At 37.7% G+C, this 21,590-nt stretch overlaps 1 protein-coding gene across 12 annotated transcripts in view; it reads left to right on the top strand.

The window, feature by feature from the left end:
* The window catches only part of ARHGEF9 (Cdc42 guanine nucleotide exchange factor 9), a 228,719-nt gene that overhangs the window by 121,362 nt on the left and 85,767 nt on the right, over nucleotides 1-21,590 (top strand). For all 12 annotated transcript variants that reach the window (XM_059910557.1, XM_059910551.1, XM_059910560.1 and 9 more), the window contains one exon: nucleotides 4,163-4,342. In XM_059910557.1, the coding sequence (XP_059766540.1) occupies nucleotides 4,163-4,342 (180 nt within the window). The remainder of the gene's footprint in view (nucleotides 1-4,162; nucleotides 4,343-21,590) is intronic.

Here is a 21,590-nt window from a genome sequence, read left to right as displayed (position 1 = left end):
ATCAATCGAAGAGGAAGATATAACAATTGTAAATATTGATACACCCAACACAGGAGCACCTCAATACATAAGGCAAATGCTAACAGCCATAAAAGGGGAAATCGACAGTAACACAATCATAGTAGGGGACTTTAACACCACACTTTCACCAGTGGGCAGATGATCCAAAATGAAAACAAATAAGGAAACACGAGCTTTAAATGATACATTAAACAAGATGGACTTAATTGATATTTATAGGACATTCCATCCAACAACAACAGAATACACTTTCTTCTCACGTGCTCATGGAACATTCTGCAGGATAGATCATATCTTGGGTCACAAATCAAGCCTTGGTACATTTACAAAAATTGAAATCGTATCAAATATCTTTTCAGACCACAATGCTATGAGACTAGATATCAGTTACAGGAAAAAATCTGTAAATACATGGAGGCTAAATAATACACTACTAAATAACCAAGAGATCACTGAAGAAATCAAAGAGGAAATCAAAAAATACCTAGAAACAAATGACAATGAAAACACGATGACCCAAAACCTACGGGATGCAGCAAAAGAAGTTCTAAGAGGAAAGTTTATAGCCATACAATCCTACCTCAAGAAACAAGAAACATCTCAAATAAACAACCTAGCCTTACACCTAAAGCAATTAGAGAAAGAAGAACAAAATAACCCCAAAGTTAGCAGAAGGAAAGAAATCATAAAGATCAGATCAGAAATAAATGAAGAAGAAATTAAGGAAACAGTAGCAAAGATCAATAAAACCCAAAACTGGTTGTTTGAGAAGATAAACAAAATTGATAAACCATTAGCCAGAGTCATCAGGAAAAACAGGGAAAAGATGCAAATCAATAGAATTTGAAATGAAAATGGAGAAGTAACCACTGACACTGCAGAAATACAAAGAATCATGAGAGACTACTACAAGCAACTATATGCCAATAAAATGGACAACCTGGAAGAAATGGACAATTTCTTAGAAAAACACAACCTTCTGAGACTGAACCTGGAAGAAATAGAAAATATAAACAGACATATCACAAGCACTGAAATGGAGACTGTGATTAAAAATCTTCCAACATACAAAAGCCCAGGACCAGATGGTTTCACAGACAAAATCTGTTCAAACATTTAGAGAAGAGCTAACACCTATCCTTCTCAAACTCTTCCAAAGTATAACAGAGGGAGGAACACTCCCAAACTCATTCTACGAGGCCACCATCACCCTGATACCAAAACCAGACAAAGATGTCACAAAGAAAGAAAACTACAGGCCAATATCACTGATGAACATAGATGCAAAAATCCTCAACAAAATACTAGCAAACAGAATCCAACAGCATATTAAAAGGATCATACACCATGATCAAGTGGGGTTTATCCCAGGCATGCAAGGATTCTTCAATATACGCCAATCAATCAGTGTGACAAACCATATTAAAAAGCTGAAAGAGAAAAACCATATGGTCATGTTAATAAATACAGAAAAAGATTTCAACAGAATTCAACACCCATTTATGATAAAAATTCTCCAGAAAGTAGGCATAGAGGGAACTTATCTCAACATAATAAAGGCCATATATGACAAACCCACAGCCAACATCATTCTCAATGGTGAAAGCTGAAATCATTTCCACTAAGATTAGGAAAAATACAAGGTTGTCCACTCTCACCACTATTATTCAACATAGTTTTGGAAGTTTTACCCTCAGCAGTTAGAGAAGAAAAAGAAATAAAAAGAATCCAAATCGGAAAAGAAGAAGTAAAGCTGTCACTCTTTGCAGGTGACATGATACTATATATAGAGAATCCTAAAGATGCTACCAGAAAACTACTAGAGCAAATCAATGAATTTGGTAATGTAGCAGGTTACAAAATTAATGCACAGAAATCTCTTGCATTCCTATACACTAATGATGAAAAATCTGAAAGAGAAGTTAAGGAAACAATCCCATATATCATTGCAACAAAAAGAATAAAATACCTAGGAATAAACCTACCTAAGGAGACAAAAGACCTGTCTGCAGAAAAATATAAGACACTGATGAAAGAATTTAAAGATGATACCAACAGATGGAGAGGTATACCATGTTCTTGGATTGGAAGAATCAACATTGTGAAAATGACTATACTACCCAAAGCAATCTACAGATTCAGTGCAATCTCTATCAAAGTACCAATGGCATTTTTCACAGAACTAGAACAAAAAGTTTCACAATATATATGGAAACACAAAATACCCCAAATAGCAAAAGCAATCTTGAGAAAGACAAATGGAGCTGGAGGAATCAGGCTCGTGGACTTCAGACAATACTACAAAGCTACAGTAAACAAGACAGTATGGTGCTGGCAGAAAAACAGCTATATAGATCAGTGGAACAGGATAGAAAGCCCAGAGATACATCCACGCATCTATGGTCACCTTAATTTTGATAAAGGATGCAAGAATATACAGTGGAGAAAAGACAGCCTCTTCAGTAAGTGGTGCTTAGAAAATTGGACAGCTACTTGTAACAGAATGAAATTAGAACACTCCCTAACACCATACAGAAAAATAAACTCAAAATGGATTAAAGACCTAAATGTAAGGCCAGACACTATAAAACTCTTAGAGGAAAACATAGGCAGAACACTTTATGACATAAATCACAACAAGAACCTTTTTGACCCACCTGCTAGAGAAACGGAAATAAAAACAAAAATAAACAAATGGGACCTAATGAAACTTAAAAGATTTGCACAACAAAGGAAACCAGAAACAAGATGAAAAGACAACCCTCAGAATGGGAGAAGATATTTGCAAATGAAGCAACTGACAATGGATTAACCTCCAAAATTTACAAGCAGCTCATGCAACTCATCAAAAAACAACAACAACAACAACAACCAAATCCAAAAATGGGCAGAAGTCCTAAATAGACATTTCTCCAAAGAAGATATACAGTTTGCCAACAAACACATGAAAGAATGCTCAACATCACTAATCATTAGAGAAATGCGAATCAAAACTACAATAAATAGTAGTATAAATAAATGTCAACACATTATTGGCACAAATTATTAATTTGCAAACTGTTTCAAAGACACTCATTAATGGCTGAATCGGAGGGTTAGAAGAGCTAAGGTAAGTGAGATTTTGGTAGGGATTGGTAAAGGGCATTGAAGCCAGGGATGAGGATCTTTCTGGAGTATGCCTAAATGACTTCATTGCAAGCTGTGTTAGAGGAGACAAAATGGAGTTAGGGCCAAAAGTGATAAGTCATTCACCATAAATGCTCCTCATTAGGGGCTCAACAAGTGTTACAATAATCACATTTAGCTTTTAGATGAAAGCAAGTGACCATAATTCATTCTCACCAGAACATTTTCAAATGCTAATGATTTCTAATGAGCACAGTGGCCATTAGTTAAAATCTACACCAGCAGTTTTAGAATGGAAAACTGTGTTTGGTTTCTTTTGCCCTGACTTACAATGTGTCCTGAGTCTGATTGTGTTATCTCGGTGCTCTCTTATCAGACCAAGAATCTCTTTCATTGATTCTTCCTTCATCAATGGCTAGCTGTATTAATTCATCCATTTATTCACAAATGTGTCCTAAACACTTACCCTGTTAAAAACACCATGCCTGGCCACTTGTGAGCTTGCTGGCTAAGCTCATCCAAACTATCTCTCCTAGCCAGCTACCTTAGATGGCTAAGACACCCACTTTAAAGAATGGTTTGGTTTTGTCAATTCCTGTTCCCTTTTGGGAAGTTTTCCTACCAGACCTTTTGGATTGGTCCTATAAGAAATAGAACATTAGAGTTGTGAATCAATCCAGCTAAACCAATAACTCACTACTAAAGCAAGTGAAAATGTTTGTGCTTAACCACATTCTGAGAAAGGGTCCTATGACTTTTGGGGGTCCTTGTCATAAAAGGCTCTATGATCTGGAGTCTGCAGTATGAAGACCTTTGCTTGAGATCCATCTTTCCTAATTATTCACTGGTGGAGTGACTTCCTTCTTTAAACCCCAATTTTCTTGTATGAAAAGTGGAAATGGTTATTCCCTGTCTACTTCATGGAACTGAAATAAGGCTCCCAAATGCTCAGGAAGTGGTAAAGCCCTCAGGGAGTGAAGGGCATCCTCAACCTGGGCTTTTGCTTTGTCTGCAGGGCTACCTGAAGCAATGCCGGAAGAGAAGGGACATGTTCAGTGATGAGCAACTGAAGGTGATCTTTGGGAACATTGAAGACATCTACAGGTTTCAGATGGGCTTCGTAAGAGACCTGGAGAAACAGTACAACAATGATGACCCCCACCTCAGCGAGATAGGACCCTGCTTCCTGGAGCACGTAAGCATCTTCCCCTTTGGGGAGGGTTTTGAGAGACATTTGGAAGCCATGGAAGGAGTCTCTGAGCTATTTGGTTCTGCTCAGTTGCTTTGTCCCATGGTAAGGGATGGATTCCTCTCTGACCCTGATGTTCATCCCCTTGCTAGAGTATGAGGACTTAGGAAGGTACTGTGATTTGTCCAAGGACTCTTCTTCTTTACTGTTCCCTCCGCCTTTTTTCTCTCCTTCCAGATAATTATCAGTAGGATTTTTCTTCAACTTCTCTTCTCTGTTCCTATGGGGCTCAGTTTCCATGGGACCCAGTGTTTTGGGAGGGACTCTGAACATATTCTTATATTCCAGGAATCTGAGAAATAGGAGAGACCATGGTCAGCATGAAACTGGACCCCTGCAAGGCTTTTAAGGGAGAACACTAGGGTAGGGGAAGTGACAAGTGTAGGAAAAGGGGCCACAAGATTTAGAGGAAGGAACACTAGGAAACAGGGAAGTGAGGATGTGAGTCCTGTCTATAATGATTGTCTGGGTAACTTTGGGTAAGTTCCTTACCGTCTTTGGGCTTCCTCACATGGATTTAAGAAGGTTTCACTTTATACCTCTGTGGTTCTCTAACATCTTTTGTGTCTTATTCACAGGTGACCCAGTTGTTTTGACAACTCTTCTCCCCCGTTTTATAAAGTATTTATTTTTAAAGAGATAATACATGCACATGGTATAAAATTCAAATGACACATGAAAGTGTGCAGCTAAGAGTAAGTTTTCTTGCAAATTCTCCTGCTTTGACTATGGGAATGTGTAGTGGGGGGATAGCCCTAAGGCCACCCGTATGTTTAGTGATTTGCTACAAGTCCCGGGACTCAGCATATAGTCATACTCATGGTTGTGATTTAATACAACTAAAGGATACAAAGCAAAATCAGCAAAAGGAAAAGGCACATGGGGCAAAGTGTGAAGGAAACCAAGTGTAAGTTTCCAAGAGTCCTCTCCCAGTGGAGTCACACAGGATGCACTTAATTCCCCTTGCAATGAGTTGTGACAACACTTTTGAAATGTTGTCTACCAGGGAAAATTATTAGGGACTCAGTGCCCAAGATTTCTATGGGTGGCTGGTCATGTAGGCACCCTCTGCCTAGCATGTACCAAAATTCCAGACTCCCAGAAGGAAAGCAAGTATTCTGCATAAACCACATTGTTCATACAAATAGTTTAGGCACAGTGAGCAACTCTTGTCAGGGAATGGTGAAAAATCTCTTGAGATCCAAGTTCCAAGATGCCAGCCAAGGGCCAACATTTCAAGCAGGCCTTTTTAGGGATAGCAGTCTCAGGCCTGATATGTTAACTCTTTTTTGCACAGTATTAAACTGGTTCAGCCATTCCAGAAAGCACCTGGGTAGTATTTATCAAAGTTAAGCATGTGTATGACCTTGGGTTCCATTCATAAATATATATCCCAGAGAAATTCTCATAGAGGTCCATGAGGGAACATTTACAAGGCTGTTGATTGCATGGCAGTGTTGTGTGGACTGCAGTTAGAAGCAACTTAGGTATTTATCACCAGGGTATGGATGAGAAACATATGGGGGATGCTTACTGTAAGGTATTATATAGCAAGGAACAAGAGACTAGTTGTATGTACACGATAGCAATGTGTGTAAATATCATAAATATAGTCTTGAGCTGGGAAAGTAGAATATGGAATAGTGATTCTCAATTGGAGTCTACCCTGTGCATTTTAGGGTGTTTAACAGCATTCCTGGTCTCTATCCTGGAGGCCAGTAGCACCCTCCTAGTTGTGACAACCAAAAATATCTCCAGACATTGTCAACTGTACCGAGGGACAAAAAAGAACCACTAATCTATTGAAATGATCGTATGCTTTTACACTGTAATCTGTTAATGTGGTGAATTTGGTTTGAATAATTTTCATGTTAAATGAACATTGTATTGCTGGGATAAACCCTACCTAATCATGGTGTATTATCCTTCTTTATGTATTAGTTTGCCTTTTTAAAAATATTAGATTGTTTACCCTCTTTTAATTCAGTTCTAGGATTTATTTATTTTTTTTTAGGATTTCATTCTTTATCATCTTTGTTTAAGTATAATTTACAAACAATAAAATTCACCAAATGTCTGCTTCGATGGGTTTTAACAAGTGCATATAGTTGTGTAACTACCACCGTAATCAAGACATGGAACATTTCTATCACTTCATCAAGTTCTAATGTTCTCCCTCTGTTGTCAGTCTTTGCTCTCACCCTCGCCCTTGGCAAACACTGATCTGCGTTCTGTCACCATAATTTTGCTTTTTCTAGAATGTCATATAAATGGAATAATGCAATAGTGATATTTTGTTTAGCTTCTTTCACTTAATTTATTTGATATCCATCCATATTTTTGCATGTATTAGTAGTTTTTTTTTTTTTTTTATTGCTTAGCGATAATTCCATTGTGTGGATATACCACTCATTCACCAGTTCATTCCAGGACATCTGGGTTGTTTACTAGGTTGTTTCCATCTGTGGGATTACTGGGTTGCATTGTAGGTATTTGTTTAATTTTATAAGATACTGCCAAACTGTTTTCCAAAGTTACTGTATCATTTTGCATTCTCACTTCTAATATATAAGGGTTGCAGTTGTTCCACATGGTTGTCAGCACTTGGTATTATCAATATTTTTAATTTTAGTCTTTCTAATAGGTGCATAGTAGCATTTCATTGTGGTTTTAATTTGCATTTCCCTAATGGCTAATGGTATTGAGCATTTTTTCATGTGCTTATTTGCCATCTGTATAAAACCTTTGGTGAAGTGTCCTTGTCTTTTGCCCATGTGGGGGGTCTGTTTTCTTACTATTTAGTTCCAAGTGTTATTTCTGTATTCTGTTTGCAAGTCCTTGGTCATATATGTGATTTTCAAAGCTTTTCTCAGTCGTGGCTTAGTCTTTCATTTTCTTAACAATTGTCTTTGAAAAACATAAACTTTTAATTTTGTTGAAATTCAATTTATTACTTTTTCATGGTTCATGTTTTTTTTTGTTTCTTATTTAAGAAATCTTTGCCTAACCCAAAGTCACAAAGCTTTTCTCCTGTTTTCTTATAGAAATTATGTAGTTTTATTTCTTATATTTAGGCTATGATCATTTTTGAGGTACTTTTTATATATGGTGCAAAATAAGGTTCAAGGTTAATTTGCTTCCATATGGATATTCAGTCATTCCAGCACCTTTGTTGAAAAAACTATTAATTTCCCCATTGAATTACCTGGGCATCTTTGTCAAAAATCAATTGATCATATATGTGTAGTTCTATTCTTAGGAACACTATTCTGTTCCAGTGATCTATGTGACTATTTATATAGTAATACCACACTGTGTTTTCTTCTTGTTTTAATTGAGATATAATTGTCATATAGCATTATATCAGTTTCAGGTGTACAACATAATAATTTAATATTTATATATATTGTGAAATGATCACCACAGTAAATCTAGTTAATATCTATTACCATACATAGTTACAATTTTTTTGTCACACTGTCTTGAATAATGTAGCTTCATAGCAAGTCTTGAAAGCAGGTAAAGTCCTTCAAATTCATTCTTTTTCAAAACAATTTTGGCTATTTTAGGTGATTTGTATTTCTATATAAATTTATCTTATCACAAGGAGAATTTTGTTCTCTTCTTTTTATTTTATCTATATGAGATGATGGAAGTTAAATAAACATTGTGGTAATCATTTCACAATATATGTAAAGCAAGCCATCTTGCTGTACACCTTAAACTTATACAGTGATGTATGTCAATTATTTCTGGATAAAACTGGGGGTGTGGGAAGAATCAGCTCGCTTAGTTCTACCAAAAAGCAAGGACAACAACAACAAAAAAGAACTCTTCCAGCATTTTGATTAGGATTACATTAAATCTCCCAGCATTGTTTCTAGTTTTCACTTGTATAGGTCTTGATCTTATTTTTAAAAATTGATTTCTAAGTAATTAATTTTTTGCTGCTTTATAAATTGTATTTTTATTTCAATTTCCTATAGTTTGTTGCTAGGATATAGAAATGCAATTCATTTTTTTATACAGCTGACCCTCAGTATCTGCAGGAGATGTGTTCCAGGACACCCTGCAGATACCAAAATCTGCAGATGCTCAAGTCCCTTATATAAAATGGTATAATATTTGCATATAACCTATGCATATACTCCCATATACTTTAAATCATCTCTAGATTACTTATTATACTTAATACAATGTAAATACTATGTAAATAGTTGTAAATAAAATGTAAGTGCTATATAAATTGTTACTGGCATGCAAAACAACGTATTCCTTTTTGGAACTTTCTAGATTTTTTTTCTGAATATTTTCCATCTGCAGTTGGTTGAATCCACAGATGCAGAACCTGCCAATTTGGAGGGCCAACTGTATTGACTTTGAATCCTGACACATTATTGAATTCACTAATTGGGTCTAGTTTTTTTTTTTTTTTAGATTCCTTAGGATTGTATACATATACAATCATGTCATTTCTAAATAAAGGCAGTTTTATTTCTTCTTTTTCAATCTGTATGACTCCTATTTCCTTTTCTTGTCTTATTGGACTAGCCAAGACCTTCAGTACAGTGTTAACTAGAAGTGATAAGAGCAGGCATCTTTTGTTTTGTACCTGATTTTTAGGGACAAAATTTCAGCATTTACTATTAAGAATGATATTAACTTTAAGTTTTTCATGATCACCCTTTATCAAATAGGGGAAGTTTCTTTCTAATCCTGGTTTGCTGATGGCTTTTGTCATAAATGTATTTTATCAAATGCTTACTGAAATTATTGAAATAATCATATGGTTTTTCTCCTTTAATCTGTTAACATGGTAAATTGGATTGGGATAAGTCCCTCCTAATCATGGTGTATCATCCTTTTAGTGTACTATTTTGCCTGATTTTTAAAATTAGGTTACTTGTCTTTTTATTATTAAGTTCTAGTATTTTTTTTATACATTGATGCAAGTTCTTTATTAGGTATGTGTTTTTCTGATTTCTTTTGATATGTATGGCTTGCCTATTTAGGTTTTTTTTAATAATAGTTTTTTTTTAAGTCCATGTGTAATAACTCCATCTTGATATTTTTGGTCTACTGATTTCTATTTTCTATTATTTCTCTTAGGTTTTGCTCATGTCTTATATTCTCATGCACCAGGTTATTTTTGAATGAGTACTGAACAATGTATACAAAAAATTGTAGATATTTTTGTAAAACTTGGAAATAATTTCAAACTTACAGAAAAGCTAAAAAAATAAGAACAATACAAAGGGTACAGGCATACCTCAGAGTTGTAGGTTTGGTTCCAGACCACCACAATAAAGTGAACCACACAAATTTTTTGGTTTCCCAGTGCATATAAAAGTTATGGTTACATTATACTGTGGTCTATTAAGTGTACAAGGCATTATGTCTAAAAAACAATATATATGCCTTACTTAAAAATACTTTGTTGCTGAAAAATGCTAGCCACCACCTGAGCCTTCAGCAAGTCATAATCTTTTTGCTGGTGGAGGGTCTTGCCTCGATGTTGATATCTGCTGATCAGGGTGTTGGTTGCTGAAGGTTGGGGTAGCTGTGGCAATTTCTTAAAACAATGAAGTTTGCTGTGTCAATTGATTTTTCCTTTCATGAATGATTTCTCTGTAGCATGCACTGCTGTTTGACAGTACTTTACCCACAGCAGAATTTCTTTCAAAATGGAAATTCTCTTAAACCCTGCCACTGTTTTAGCAACTGAGTTTATGTAATATTCTAAATCTTTTGTTGTCATTTCAACTATCTTCACAGCATCTTCACCAGAAGTTGATTCCATCTTCAGAAACCACTTTCTTTGCTCATCTGTCAGAAGCAACATCTCATCCATTAAAGTTTTATCACGAGATTGCAGCAATTCAGTCACATCTTCAGCCTCCACTCCTAATTCTACTTCTCTTGCTATTTCCACTACATCTGCAATTACTTCCTCCACTGAAATCTTGAACTTTTCAAAGTCATCCATGAGGGTTGGAATCAACTTCTTCTGAACTCCTGTTAACATTGGTATTTTGACCTCTTCCCATGAATCATGAATATTCTTAATGGCACCTAGAATGGTGAATCCTTCCCAGAAGGTTTTCAATTTGCTTCGTCTAGATCCATCAGAGAAATCACTGTCTATGGAAGCTATAGCCTTAAAAATATATTTCTTAATCATAAGACTTAAAAGTCAAAATTACTCTTTGATCCATGGGCTGTGTTAGCAGGCATGAAAACAACATTAATCTCATTGTGCATCTCCATCAGAGCTCTTGGGTGACCAGGTGAATTGTCAATGAGCAGTAATATTTGCAAAGAATTTTTTTCTGAGCAGGAAGTCTCAACAGGGGACCTAAAATTTTCAGTAAATCATGTTTTCGTAAATAGATTTGCTGTCATCCAGGTTTTGTTGTTCCATCTATAGAGCACAGGCAGAGTAGATTTAGCATAATTCTTAAAGGCCTCAGGATTTTCGGAATGGTAAATGAGCACTAGCTTCAACTTAAAATCAACCAGCTGCATTAGCTCCTAACAAAAGAGTCATCCTGCCCTTTTAAGCTTTGAAGCCAGTCACTGACTTTTCCTCTCTAACTGTGAACATCCTAGAGGGCATCTTCTTTCTATAGAAGGCTGTGTTGTCTACACTGAAAATCTGTTGTTTAGTGTAGCCACCTCCCTTTACTATCTTAGCTAAATCTTCTAGATAACTTGCTGCAGCTTCTACATTAGCACTTGCTGCTTCACCTTGCACTTTTATGTTATGGAGATGGCTTCTTTCCTTAGACCTCATGAACCAACCTCTGCTAGCTTCACTCTTTTCTCTGCAGCTTCCTCACCTCTTTCAGCCTTTGTAGAATTGAAGAGAGTTAGATTCCTGTTCTGAATTAGGCTTTGGCTTAGGGGAGTATTGTGGCTGGTTTGATCTTCTATCCAGAACACTAAAACTTTCTCCATATCAGCAATAAGGCTGTTTCGCTTTCTTATCATTCGTGTGTTCACTGGAGTAGCACTTTTAATTTCCTTCAAGAACTTTTCCCTTGCCTTCACAGCTTGGCTATTTGGCACAAGAGGCCTAGCTTTCGGCCTATCTCAGCTTTTGTCATACCTTCCTCACTAAGTTTAATTATTCTAGCTTTTGATTTAAAGTGCGAGACATGTGTCGCTTCCTCTCACTTGAACACTAGAGGCCATTGTAATGTTATTAATCGGCTTAACTTCAATATTGTTGTGTCTCAGGTAATATTGAGCCGCAAGGAGTGGGAGAGAGATGGAGGAACAGTGGAGCAGTCAGAATACACAACATTTATACACTGCATTCACCTTCTTACCTGGGTGAGGTTTGTATCACCCTCAAACAATTACAACATTAACATCAAAGATCACTGATCACAGATTACCATAACAAATATAGTAATAGTGAAAAAGTTTGAAACATTCCAAGAATTACCAAAATGTGGCACAGAGACATGATGTGAGCAAATGCTGTTGGAAGAATGGCGCCAATAGGCTTGCTCAACCAGGATTGTCCCAACCTTCAACTTATAAAAAACACACTGTCTGTGAAGTGCAGTAAAGTGAAGTGCAATGAAATGAAGGATGCCTGTATACCATTTACCCAGATTCACCTAATATTAACATTCTATTTTTTAGTTTTCTAAAAAACCTCCACACTGTTCTCCATAGTGGCTGTATCAATTTACATTCCCACCAACAGTGCAAGAGGGTTCCCTTTTCTCCATACACTCTCCAGCTTTTATTGTAGATTTTCTGATGATGCCCATTCTAAACGGTGTGAGGTGATACCTCATTGTAGATTTGATTTGCATTTCTCTAATAATTAGTGATGTTGAGCATCTTTTCATGTGCCTCTTGGCCATCTGTATGTCTTCTTTGGAGAAATGTCTATTTAGGTCTTCTGCCCGTCTTTTGATTGGGTTGTTTGTTTTTTTGATACCATATGAACCAGCAATCCCACAACTGGGCATATACCCTGAGAAAATAATTCAAAAAGACACATGCACCCCAATGTTCCTTGCAGCACTATTTACAATAGCCAGGTCATGGAAGCAACCTAAGTGCCCATCAACAGATGAATGGATAAAGAAGATGTGGTACATATATACAATGGAATATTACTCGCCATGAAAAGGAAGGAAATTGGGTCATTTTTAGAGACGTTGATGGACCTAGAGACTGTCAGACAGTGAAGTAAGTCAGAAACGGAAAAACAAATACCGTATATTAACACATATATGTGGAATCTAGAAAAATGGTACAGATGAACTGGTTTGCAAGGCAGAAATAGAGACACAGATGTAGAGAACAAACATATGGACACCAAGGGGAAAAAGCAGGGGGAAGGTGGTGGTGGGATGAATTGGGAAAATGGAATTGACATATATACACTAATATGTATAAAATAGATAACTAATGAGAACGTGCTGTATAGCACAGGAAACTCCACTTCGCTGTGCAGTAGAAACTAACAGAACATTGTGAAACAACTATACCCCAATTAAAACAAAAATTCTACTGATTTTGATGGATCATTTGAATGTGCTCACCCTCTCCTAACCCCTCCTCCCCTCTTTCTACATGTACACACACACACACACAAACACACACACACACAAACACACATACACATACACACACGTATATGTTTTTTCCTCAGCCATTTGTGTTTAACTTCCATACATCACTACTATTTACCCCTGAATAGTCCAAAGTGTATTCCTAAGGAATATTCTATGGAGACAATTTGAGGCTTTGGATGATGTGATTCTTTCAAACACAAATTTATTATATTTTTCAATCTTTTCTAACTATTCTCAGTGGTAAGATTTATGTAAAACTATTTAGTCTGCAGCAACCAGAAATAGAACCTCTGACCGATCACTATTTTTTTAAATTTAATTAAATTAATTAATTTATTTATTTTAACATCTTTATTGGAGTATAATTGCTTTACAATGGTGTGTTAGTTTCTGCTTTATAACACAGTGAATCAGTTATACATATACATATATTCCCATATCTCTTCCCTCTTGCATCTCCCTCCCTCTCACCCTCCCTATCCCACCCCTCTAGGTGATCACAAAGCACCGAGCTGATCTCTCTGTGCTATGAGGCTGCTTCCCACTAGCTATCTATTTTACGTTTGGTAGTGTATATATGTCCATGACACTCTCTCACTTTGTCACAGCTTGCCCTTCCCCCTCCCCATATCCTCAAGTCCATTCTCTAGTAGGTCTGTGTCTTTATTCCTGTCTTACCACTAGGTTTTTCATGACCTTGTTTTTCCCCCTTAGATTCCATATATATGTGTTAGCATACTGTATTTGTTTTTCTCATTCTGACTTACTTCACTCTGTATGACAGACTCTAACTCCATCCACCTCACTACAAATAACTCAATTTCGTTTCTTTTTATGGCTGAGTAATATTCCATTGTATATATGTGCCACATCTTCTTTATCCATTCATCCGATGATGGACACTTAGGTTGCTTCCATGTCCTGGATATTATAAATAGAGCTGCAATGAACATTTTGGTACATGACTCATTTTGAATTATGGTTTTCTCAGGGTATATGCCCAGTAGTGGGATTGCTGGGTCGTATGGTAGTTCTATTTTTAGTTTTTTAAGGATCCTACATCCTGTTCTCCATAGTGGCTGTACCAATTTACATTCCCACCAACAGTGCAAGAGGGTTCCCTTTTCTCCACACCCTCTCCAGCATTTATTGTTTCTAGATTTTTTGATGATGGCCATTCTGGCTGGTGTGAGATAATATCTCATTGTAGTTTTGATTTGCATTTCTCTAATGATTAATGATGTTGAGCATTCTTTCATGTGTTTTGGCAATCTGTATATCTTTTTTTTTAATTGTATTCATTTAATATGTCCAGTTTTTAACTATCAATTATGCCTCAATAAAATTGTCTGAAAAATACTATGTGTATTGTTTTTTTTTTTTAAACATCTTTATTGAAGTATAATTGCCTTACAAGGGTGTGTTAGCTTCTGCTTTATAACAAAGTGAATCAGTTATACATATACAATATGTTCCCATTTCTCTTCCCTCTTGCATCTCCCTCCCTCCCACCCTCCCCATCCCACCCCTCTAGGTGGTCACAAAGCGCCGAGCTGATCTCCCTGTGCTATGCGGCTGCTTCCCACTAGCTATCTATTTTACATTTGGTAGTGTATATATGTCCATGACACTCTCTTACCCTGTCACATCTCACCCCACCCCCTCCCCATATCCTCAAGTCCATTCTCTGGTAGGTCTGTGTCTTTATTCCCGTCTTGCCACTAGGTTCTTAATGGCCTTTGTTTTTTTTTTTTTTTCCTTAGATTCCGTATATATGTGTTAGCATACTGTATTTGTTTTTCTCTTTCTGACTTACTTCACTCTGTATGACAGACTCTAACTCCATCCACCTCATTACAAATACCTCCATTTCATTTCTTTTTATGGCTGAGTAATATTCCATTGTATATATGTGCCACATCTTCTTTATCCATTCATCTGTCGATGGACATTTAGGTTGCTTCCATGTCCTGGCTATTGTAAATAGAGCTGCAATGAACATTTTGGTACATGACTCTTTTTGAACTATGGTTTTCTCAGGGTATATGCCCAGTAGTGGGATTGCTGGGTGGTATCGTAGTTCTATTTGTAGTTTTTTAAGGAACCTCCATACTGTTCTCCATAGTGGCTGTATCAATTTACATTCCCACCAACAGTGCAAGAGTGTTCCCTTTCCTCCACACCCTCTCCAGCATTTATTGTTTCTAGATTTTTTGATGATGGCCATTCTGACCAGTGTGAGATGATATCTCATTGTAGTTTTGATTTGCATTTCTCTAATGATTAATGATGTTGAGCATTCTTTCATGTGTCTGTAGGCCATCTGTTTATCTTCTTTGGAGAAATGCCTATTTAGGTCTTCTGCCCATTTTTGGATAGGGTTGTTTGTTTTTTTGTTATTGAGCTGCATGAGCTGCTTGTAAATTTTGGACATTAAACCTTTGTCAGTTGCTTCATTAGCAAATATATTCTCCCATTTTGAGGGTTGTATTTTGGTCTTGTTTATGGTTTCCGTTGCTGTGCAAAAGGTTTTAAGTTTCATTAGGCCCCATTTGTTTATTTTTGTTTTTATTTCCCTTTCTCTAGGAGCTGGGTCAAAAAGGATCCTGCTGTGATTTATGTCATAGAGTATTATACCTATGTTTTCCTCTAAGAGTTTGATAGTGTCTGGCCTTACATTTAGGTCTTTAATCCATTTTGAGTTTATTTTTGTGTATGGTGTTAGGGAGTGTTCTAATTTCATACTTTTACATGTATCTGTCCAGTTATCCCAGCACCACTTATTGAAGAAGCTGTCTTTTCTCCACTGTGTATGCTTGCCTCCTTTATCAAAGATAAGGTGACCATATGTGCATGGGTTTATCTCTGGGCTTTCTATCCTATTCCATTGATCTATATTTCTGTTTTTGTGCCAGTACCATACTGTCTTGATTACTGTAGCTTTGTAATATAGTCTGAAGTCAGGGAGCCTGATTCCTCCTGCTCCTTTTTTCGTTCTTGAGATTGCTTTGGCTATTCGGGGTCTTTTGTGTTTCCATACAAATTGTGAAATTGTTTGTTCTAGTTCTGTGAAAAATGCCAGTGGTAGTTTGATAGGGATTGCATTGAATCTGTAGATTGCTTTGGGTAGTATAGTCCTTTTCACAATGTTGATTCTTCCAATCCAAGAGCATGGTATATCTCTCCAACTATTTGTATCATCTTTAATTTCTTTCATCAGTGTCATATACTTTTCTGCATACAGGTCTTTTGTCTCCTTAGGTAGGTTTATTCCTAGATATTTTATTCTTTTTGTTGCAATGGTAAATGGGAGTGTTTACTTAATTTCTCTTTCAGATTTTTCATCATTAGTGTATAGGAATGCAAGAGATTTCTGTGCTTTAATTTTGTATCCTGCTACTTTACCAAATTCATTGATAAGCTCTAGTAGTTTTCTGGTAGCATCTTTAGGATTCTCTGTGTATAATATCATGTCGTCTGCAAACAGTGACAGCTTTACTTCTTCTTTTTCGAATTGGATTCCTTTTATTTCTTTTTCTTCTCTGATTGCTGTGGCTAAAACTTCCAAAACTATGTTGAATAATAGTGGTGAGAGTGGGCAACCTTGTCTTGTTCCTGATCTTAGTGGAAATGGTTTCACTTTTTCAACATTGAGGATGATGTCGGCTGTGGGTTTGTCATATATGGCCTTTATTATGTTGGGGAAAGTTCCTTCTATGACCACTTTCTGCAGGGCTTTTATCATAAATGTGTGTAGAATTTTGTCGAAAGCTTTCTCTGCATCTATTGAGATGATCATAAAGATTTTCTCCTTCAATTTGTTAATATGGTGTATCACGTTGATTGATTTGTGTATATTGAAGAATCCTTGCATTCCTGTAATAAACCCCACTTGATCATGGTGTATGATCCTTTTAATGTGCTGTTGGATTCTGTTTGCTAGTATTTTGTTGAGGATTTTTGCATCTATGTTCATCAGTGGTATTGGCCTGTAGTTTTCTTTCTTTGTGACATCTTTGTCTGGTTTTGGTATCAGGGTGATGGTGGCCTCGTAGAATGAGTTTGGGAGTGTTCCTCCCTCTGCAAAATTTTGGAAGAGTTTGAGAACGATAGGTGTTAGCTCTTCTCTAAATGTTTGATAGAATTCGCCTGGGAAGCCATCTGGTCCTGGGCTTTTGTTTGTTGGAAGGTTTTTAATCACAGTTTCAATTTCAGTGCTTGTGTTTGGTCTGTTCATATTTTCTATTTCTTCCTGGTTCAGTCTCGGCAGGTTGTGCATTTCTAAGAATTTGTCCATTTCTTCCAGGTTGTCCATTTTATTAGCATAAAGTTGCCTGTAGTAATCTCTCATGATCGTTTGTATTTCTGCAGTGTCAGTTGTTACTTCCGTTTTTTCATTTCTAATTCTATTGATTTGAATTTTCTCCCTTTTTTTCTTGATGGGTCTGGCTAATGGTTTATCAATTTTGTTTATCTTCTCAACGTACCAGCTTTTAGTTTTCTTCATCTTTGCTATTGTTTCCTTCATTTCTTTTTCATTTCTTTCTGATCTGATCTTTATGATTTCTTTCCTTCTGTTAACTTTTGGTTTTTTTTGTTTTTCTTTCTCTAATTGCTTTAGGTGTAAGGTTAGGTTGTTTATTTGAGATGTTTCCTGTTTCTTGAGGTAGGATTGTATGGCTATAAACTTCCCTCTTAGAAGTGCTTTTGCTGCATCCCATAGGTTTTGGGTCGTCGTGTCTCCATTGTCATTTGTTTCTAGGTATTTTTTGATTTTCCCTTTGATTTCTTCAGTGATCACTTCGTTATTAATTAGTGTATTGTTTAGCCTCCATGTGTTTGTATTTTTTACAGATCTTTTCCTTTAATTGATACCTAGTCTCATAGTGTTGTGGTCAGAAAAGATTCTTGATATGATTTCAATTTTCTTAAATTTACCAAGGCTTGATTTGTGACCCAAGATATGATCTATCCTGGAGAATGTTCCATGAGCACTTGAGAAAAATGTGTATTCTGTTGTTTTTGGATGGAATGTCCTATAAATATCAAAGAAGTCCATCTTGTTTAATGTGTCATTTAAAGCTTGTGTTTCCTTATTTATTCTCATTTTGGATGATCTGTCCATTGGTGTAAGTGAGATTTTAAAGTCCCCCACTATTATTGTGTTACTGTTGATTTCCCCTTTTATGGCCATTAGTGTTTGCCTTATGTATTGAGGTGCTCCTATGTTGGGTGCATAAATCTTTACAATTATTATATCTTCTTCTTGGATCGATCCCTTGATCATTATGTAGTGTCCTCCTTTGTCTCTTGTAATAGTCTTTATTTTGAAGTCTATTTTATCTGATATGAGAACTGCTACTCCAGCTTTCTTTTGATTTCCATTTGCATGGAATATATTTTTCTATCCTCTGATTTTCAGTCTGTATGTGTCCCTAGATCTGAAGTGGGTCTCTTGTAGACAGCATATATCCGGGTATTGTTTTTGTATCCATTCATCCAGTCTGTGTCTTTTGGTGGGAGCATTTAATCCATTTACATTTAAGGTAATTATCGATATGTATGTTCCTATTCCCATTTTCTTAAATGTTTTGGGTGTGTTATGGTAGGTGTTTTCCTTCTCTTGTGTTTCTTGCCTAGAGAAGTTCCTTTAGCATTTGTTGTAAAGGTGGTTTGGTGGTGCTGAATTCTCTTAGCTTTTGCCTTTCTGTAAAGCTGTTAATTTCTCCATCAAATCTGAATGACATCTTTGCTGGGTAGAGTAATCTTGGTTGTAAGGTTTTCTCCTTCATCACTTTAAATATGTCCTGCCACTCCCTTCTGGCTTGCAGAGTTTCTGCTGAAAGATCAGCTGTTAACCTTATGGGGATTACCTCGTGTGTAATTTGTTGTTTTTCCCTTGCTGTTTTTAATATGTTTTCTTTATATTTAATTTTTGATAGTTTGATTAATATGTGTCTTGGCATGTTTCTCCTTGGATTTATTCTGTATGGGACTCTCTCTTTTTCCAGCACTTGATTAACTATTTCCTTTCCCATATTACGGAAGTTTTCAACTATAATCTCTTCAAATATTTTCTCAGTCCCTTTCTTTTTCTCTTCTTCTTCTCGGACCCCTATAATTCGAATGTTGGTGCGTTTAATGTTGTCCCAGATGTCGCTGAGACTGTCCTCGATTCTTTTCATTCTTTTTCCTTTATTCGGCTCTTCAGTAGTTATTTCCACTGTTTTATCTTTCAGGTCATTTTTCCATTCTTCTGCCTCAGTTATTCTGCTATTGATCCATTCTAGAATATTTTTAATTTCATTTATTGTGTTGTTCATCGTTGCTTGTTTACTCTTTAGTTCTTCTAGGTCCTTGTTAAATATTTCTTGCATTTTTGTCTATTCTATTTCCAAGATTTTGGATCATCTTTACTATCATTTTTCTGAATTCTTTTTCAGGTAGACTGCCTATTTTCTCTTCATTTGTTAGATCTGGTGTGTTTTTACCTTGCTCCTTCATCTGCTGTGTGTTTTTCTGTCGTCTCATTTTGCTTATCTTACTGTGTTTGGGGTCTCGTTTTTGCAGGCTGCAGGTTCATAGTTCCTGTTGTTTTTGGTATCTGTCCCCAGTGGCTAAGATTGGTTCAGTGGGTTGTGTAGGCTTCCTGGTGGAGGGAACTAGTACCTGTGTTCTGGTGGATGAGGCTGGATCTTGCCTTTCTGGTGGGCAGGTCCACGTCTGGTGGTGTGTTTTGGGGTGTCTGTGGCCTTATTATGATTTTAGGCAACCTCTCTGCTAATGGATGGGGCTGTGTTCCTGTCTTGCTAGTTGTTTGGCATACGGTGTCCAGCACTGTAGCTTGCTGGTCGTTGAGTGAAGCTGGGTCTTGGTGTTGAGATGGAGATCTCTGGGAGATTTTCGCTGTTTGGTATTACGTGGAGCTGGGAGGTCTCTTGTGGACCAGTGTTCTGATGTTGGCTCTCCCACCTCAGAGGCACAGCCCTGATGCCTGGCTGGAGCACCAAGAGTCTTTCATCCATGCAGCTCAGAATAAAAGGGAGAAAAAATAGAAAGAAAGAGGATAAAATAAAATAAAATAAAGTTTTTAAAATAAAAAATAATTATTAAGAAAAAAACAATTTTTTTAAGTAAAAACAAAAATAAAAAAAAATGGATGGACAGAACTCTAGGACAAATGGTGAAAACAAAGCTATACAGACAAAATCTCACACAGAAGCATACACATACACACTCACAAAAAGAGGAAAAGGGAAAAAAATAATATATCTTGTTCCCAAAGTCCACCTCCTCAATTTGGGATGATTTGTTGTCTATTCAGGTATTCCACAGTTGCAGGATACATCAGGTTGATTGTGGAACTTTAATCCGCTGCTTCTGAGGCTGCTGGGAGATATTTCCCTTTCTCTTCTTTGTTCGCACAGCTCTGCGGGTTCAGCTTTGGATTTGGACCCGCCTCTGTGAGTAGGTCGCCTGAGGGTGTCTGTTCTTTGCTCAGACAGGACGGGGTTAAAGGTGAAGCTGATTCGGGGGCTCTGGCTCCCTCAGGCCAAGGGAGGGAGGGGTACAGAGTGCGAGGCGAGCCTGCAGCGGCAGAGGCCGGCGTGACGTTGCAGCAGCCTGAGGCGCGCCGTACGTTCTCCCGGGGAAGTTGTCCCTGGATCACGGGACCCTGGCGTTGGCGGGCTGCACAGGATCCCGGGAGGGTTGGTGTGGAGAGTGACCTGTGCTCACACACAGGCTTTTTGGTGGTGCAGCAGCAGCCTTAGCATCTCATGTCCGTCTCTGGGGTCCGCGCTGATAGCCGCGGCTCACGCCCCACTCTGGAGCTCCTTTAAGCAGCGCTCTTAATCCCCTCTCCTCACGCACCAGGAAACAAAGAGGCAAGAAAAAGTCTTTTGTCTCTTTGGCAGCTCCAGACTTTTCCCGGACTCTCTCCAGGCTAGCTGTGGTGCACTAACCCGTTCAGGCTGTGTTCACGCAGCCAACCCCAGTCCTCTGCCTGTGATCTGACCGAAGCCCGAGCCTCAGCTCCCAGCCACCGCCCGCCCCAGCGGGTGAGCAGACAAGCGTCTCGGGCTGGTGAGTGCTGGTCGGCACCGATCCTCTGTGCGGGAATCTCTCCGCTCTGCCCTCTGCACCCATGTTGCTGCGCTCTCCTCCACGGCTCCGAAGCTTCCCCCCTGCTGGCCCCCCGTCTCCGCCCACGAAGGGTCTTCCTAGTATGTAGAGACCTTTCCTCCTTCACAGCTCCCTCCCACTGGTGCAGGTCCTGTCCCTATTCTTTGTCTCTGGTTTTTCATTTTTCTTTTGCCCTACCCAGGTATGTGGGGAGTTTCTTGCCTTTTAGGAGGTCTGAGGTCTTCTGCCAGTGTTCAATCGGTGTTCTATAGGAGCAGTTCCACGTGTAGATGTATTTCTGATGTATCTGTGGGGAGGAAGGTGATCTCCGTGCCTTACTCTTCCGCCATCTTCTTCTATCCCTCCCCGACCTATCACTTTTTATGATCCAGTGCCAGAATTTTTTTGCCACTGTGTGTTTTACTATTTTCAGGGCCAGTCTCCTCTCATTACCCTTCTTATAGAGAATT

The sequence above is a fragment of the Balaenoptera ricei genome, chromosome X (assembly GCF_028023285.1).
Source record: "Balaenoptera ricei isolate mBalRic1 chromosome X, mBalRic1.hap2, whole genome shotgun sequence".
In the NCBI taxonomy this organism is placed as follows: domain Eukaryota; kingdom Metazoa; phylum Chordata; class Mammalia; order Artiodactyla; family Balaenopteridae; genus Balaenoptera; species Balaenoptera ricei.
Note: the sequence above shows the minus strand (reverse complement) of the source record. Positions and strands in the feature narration are given on the sequence as shown.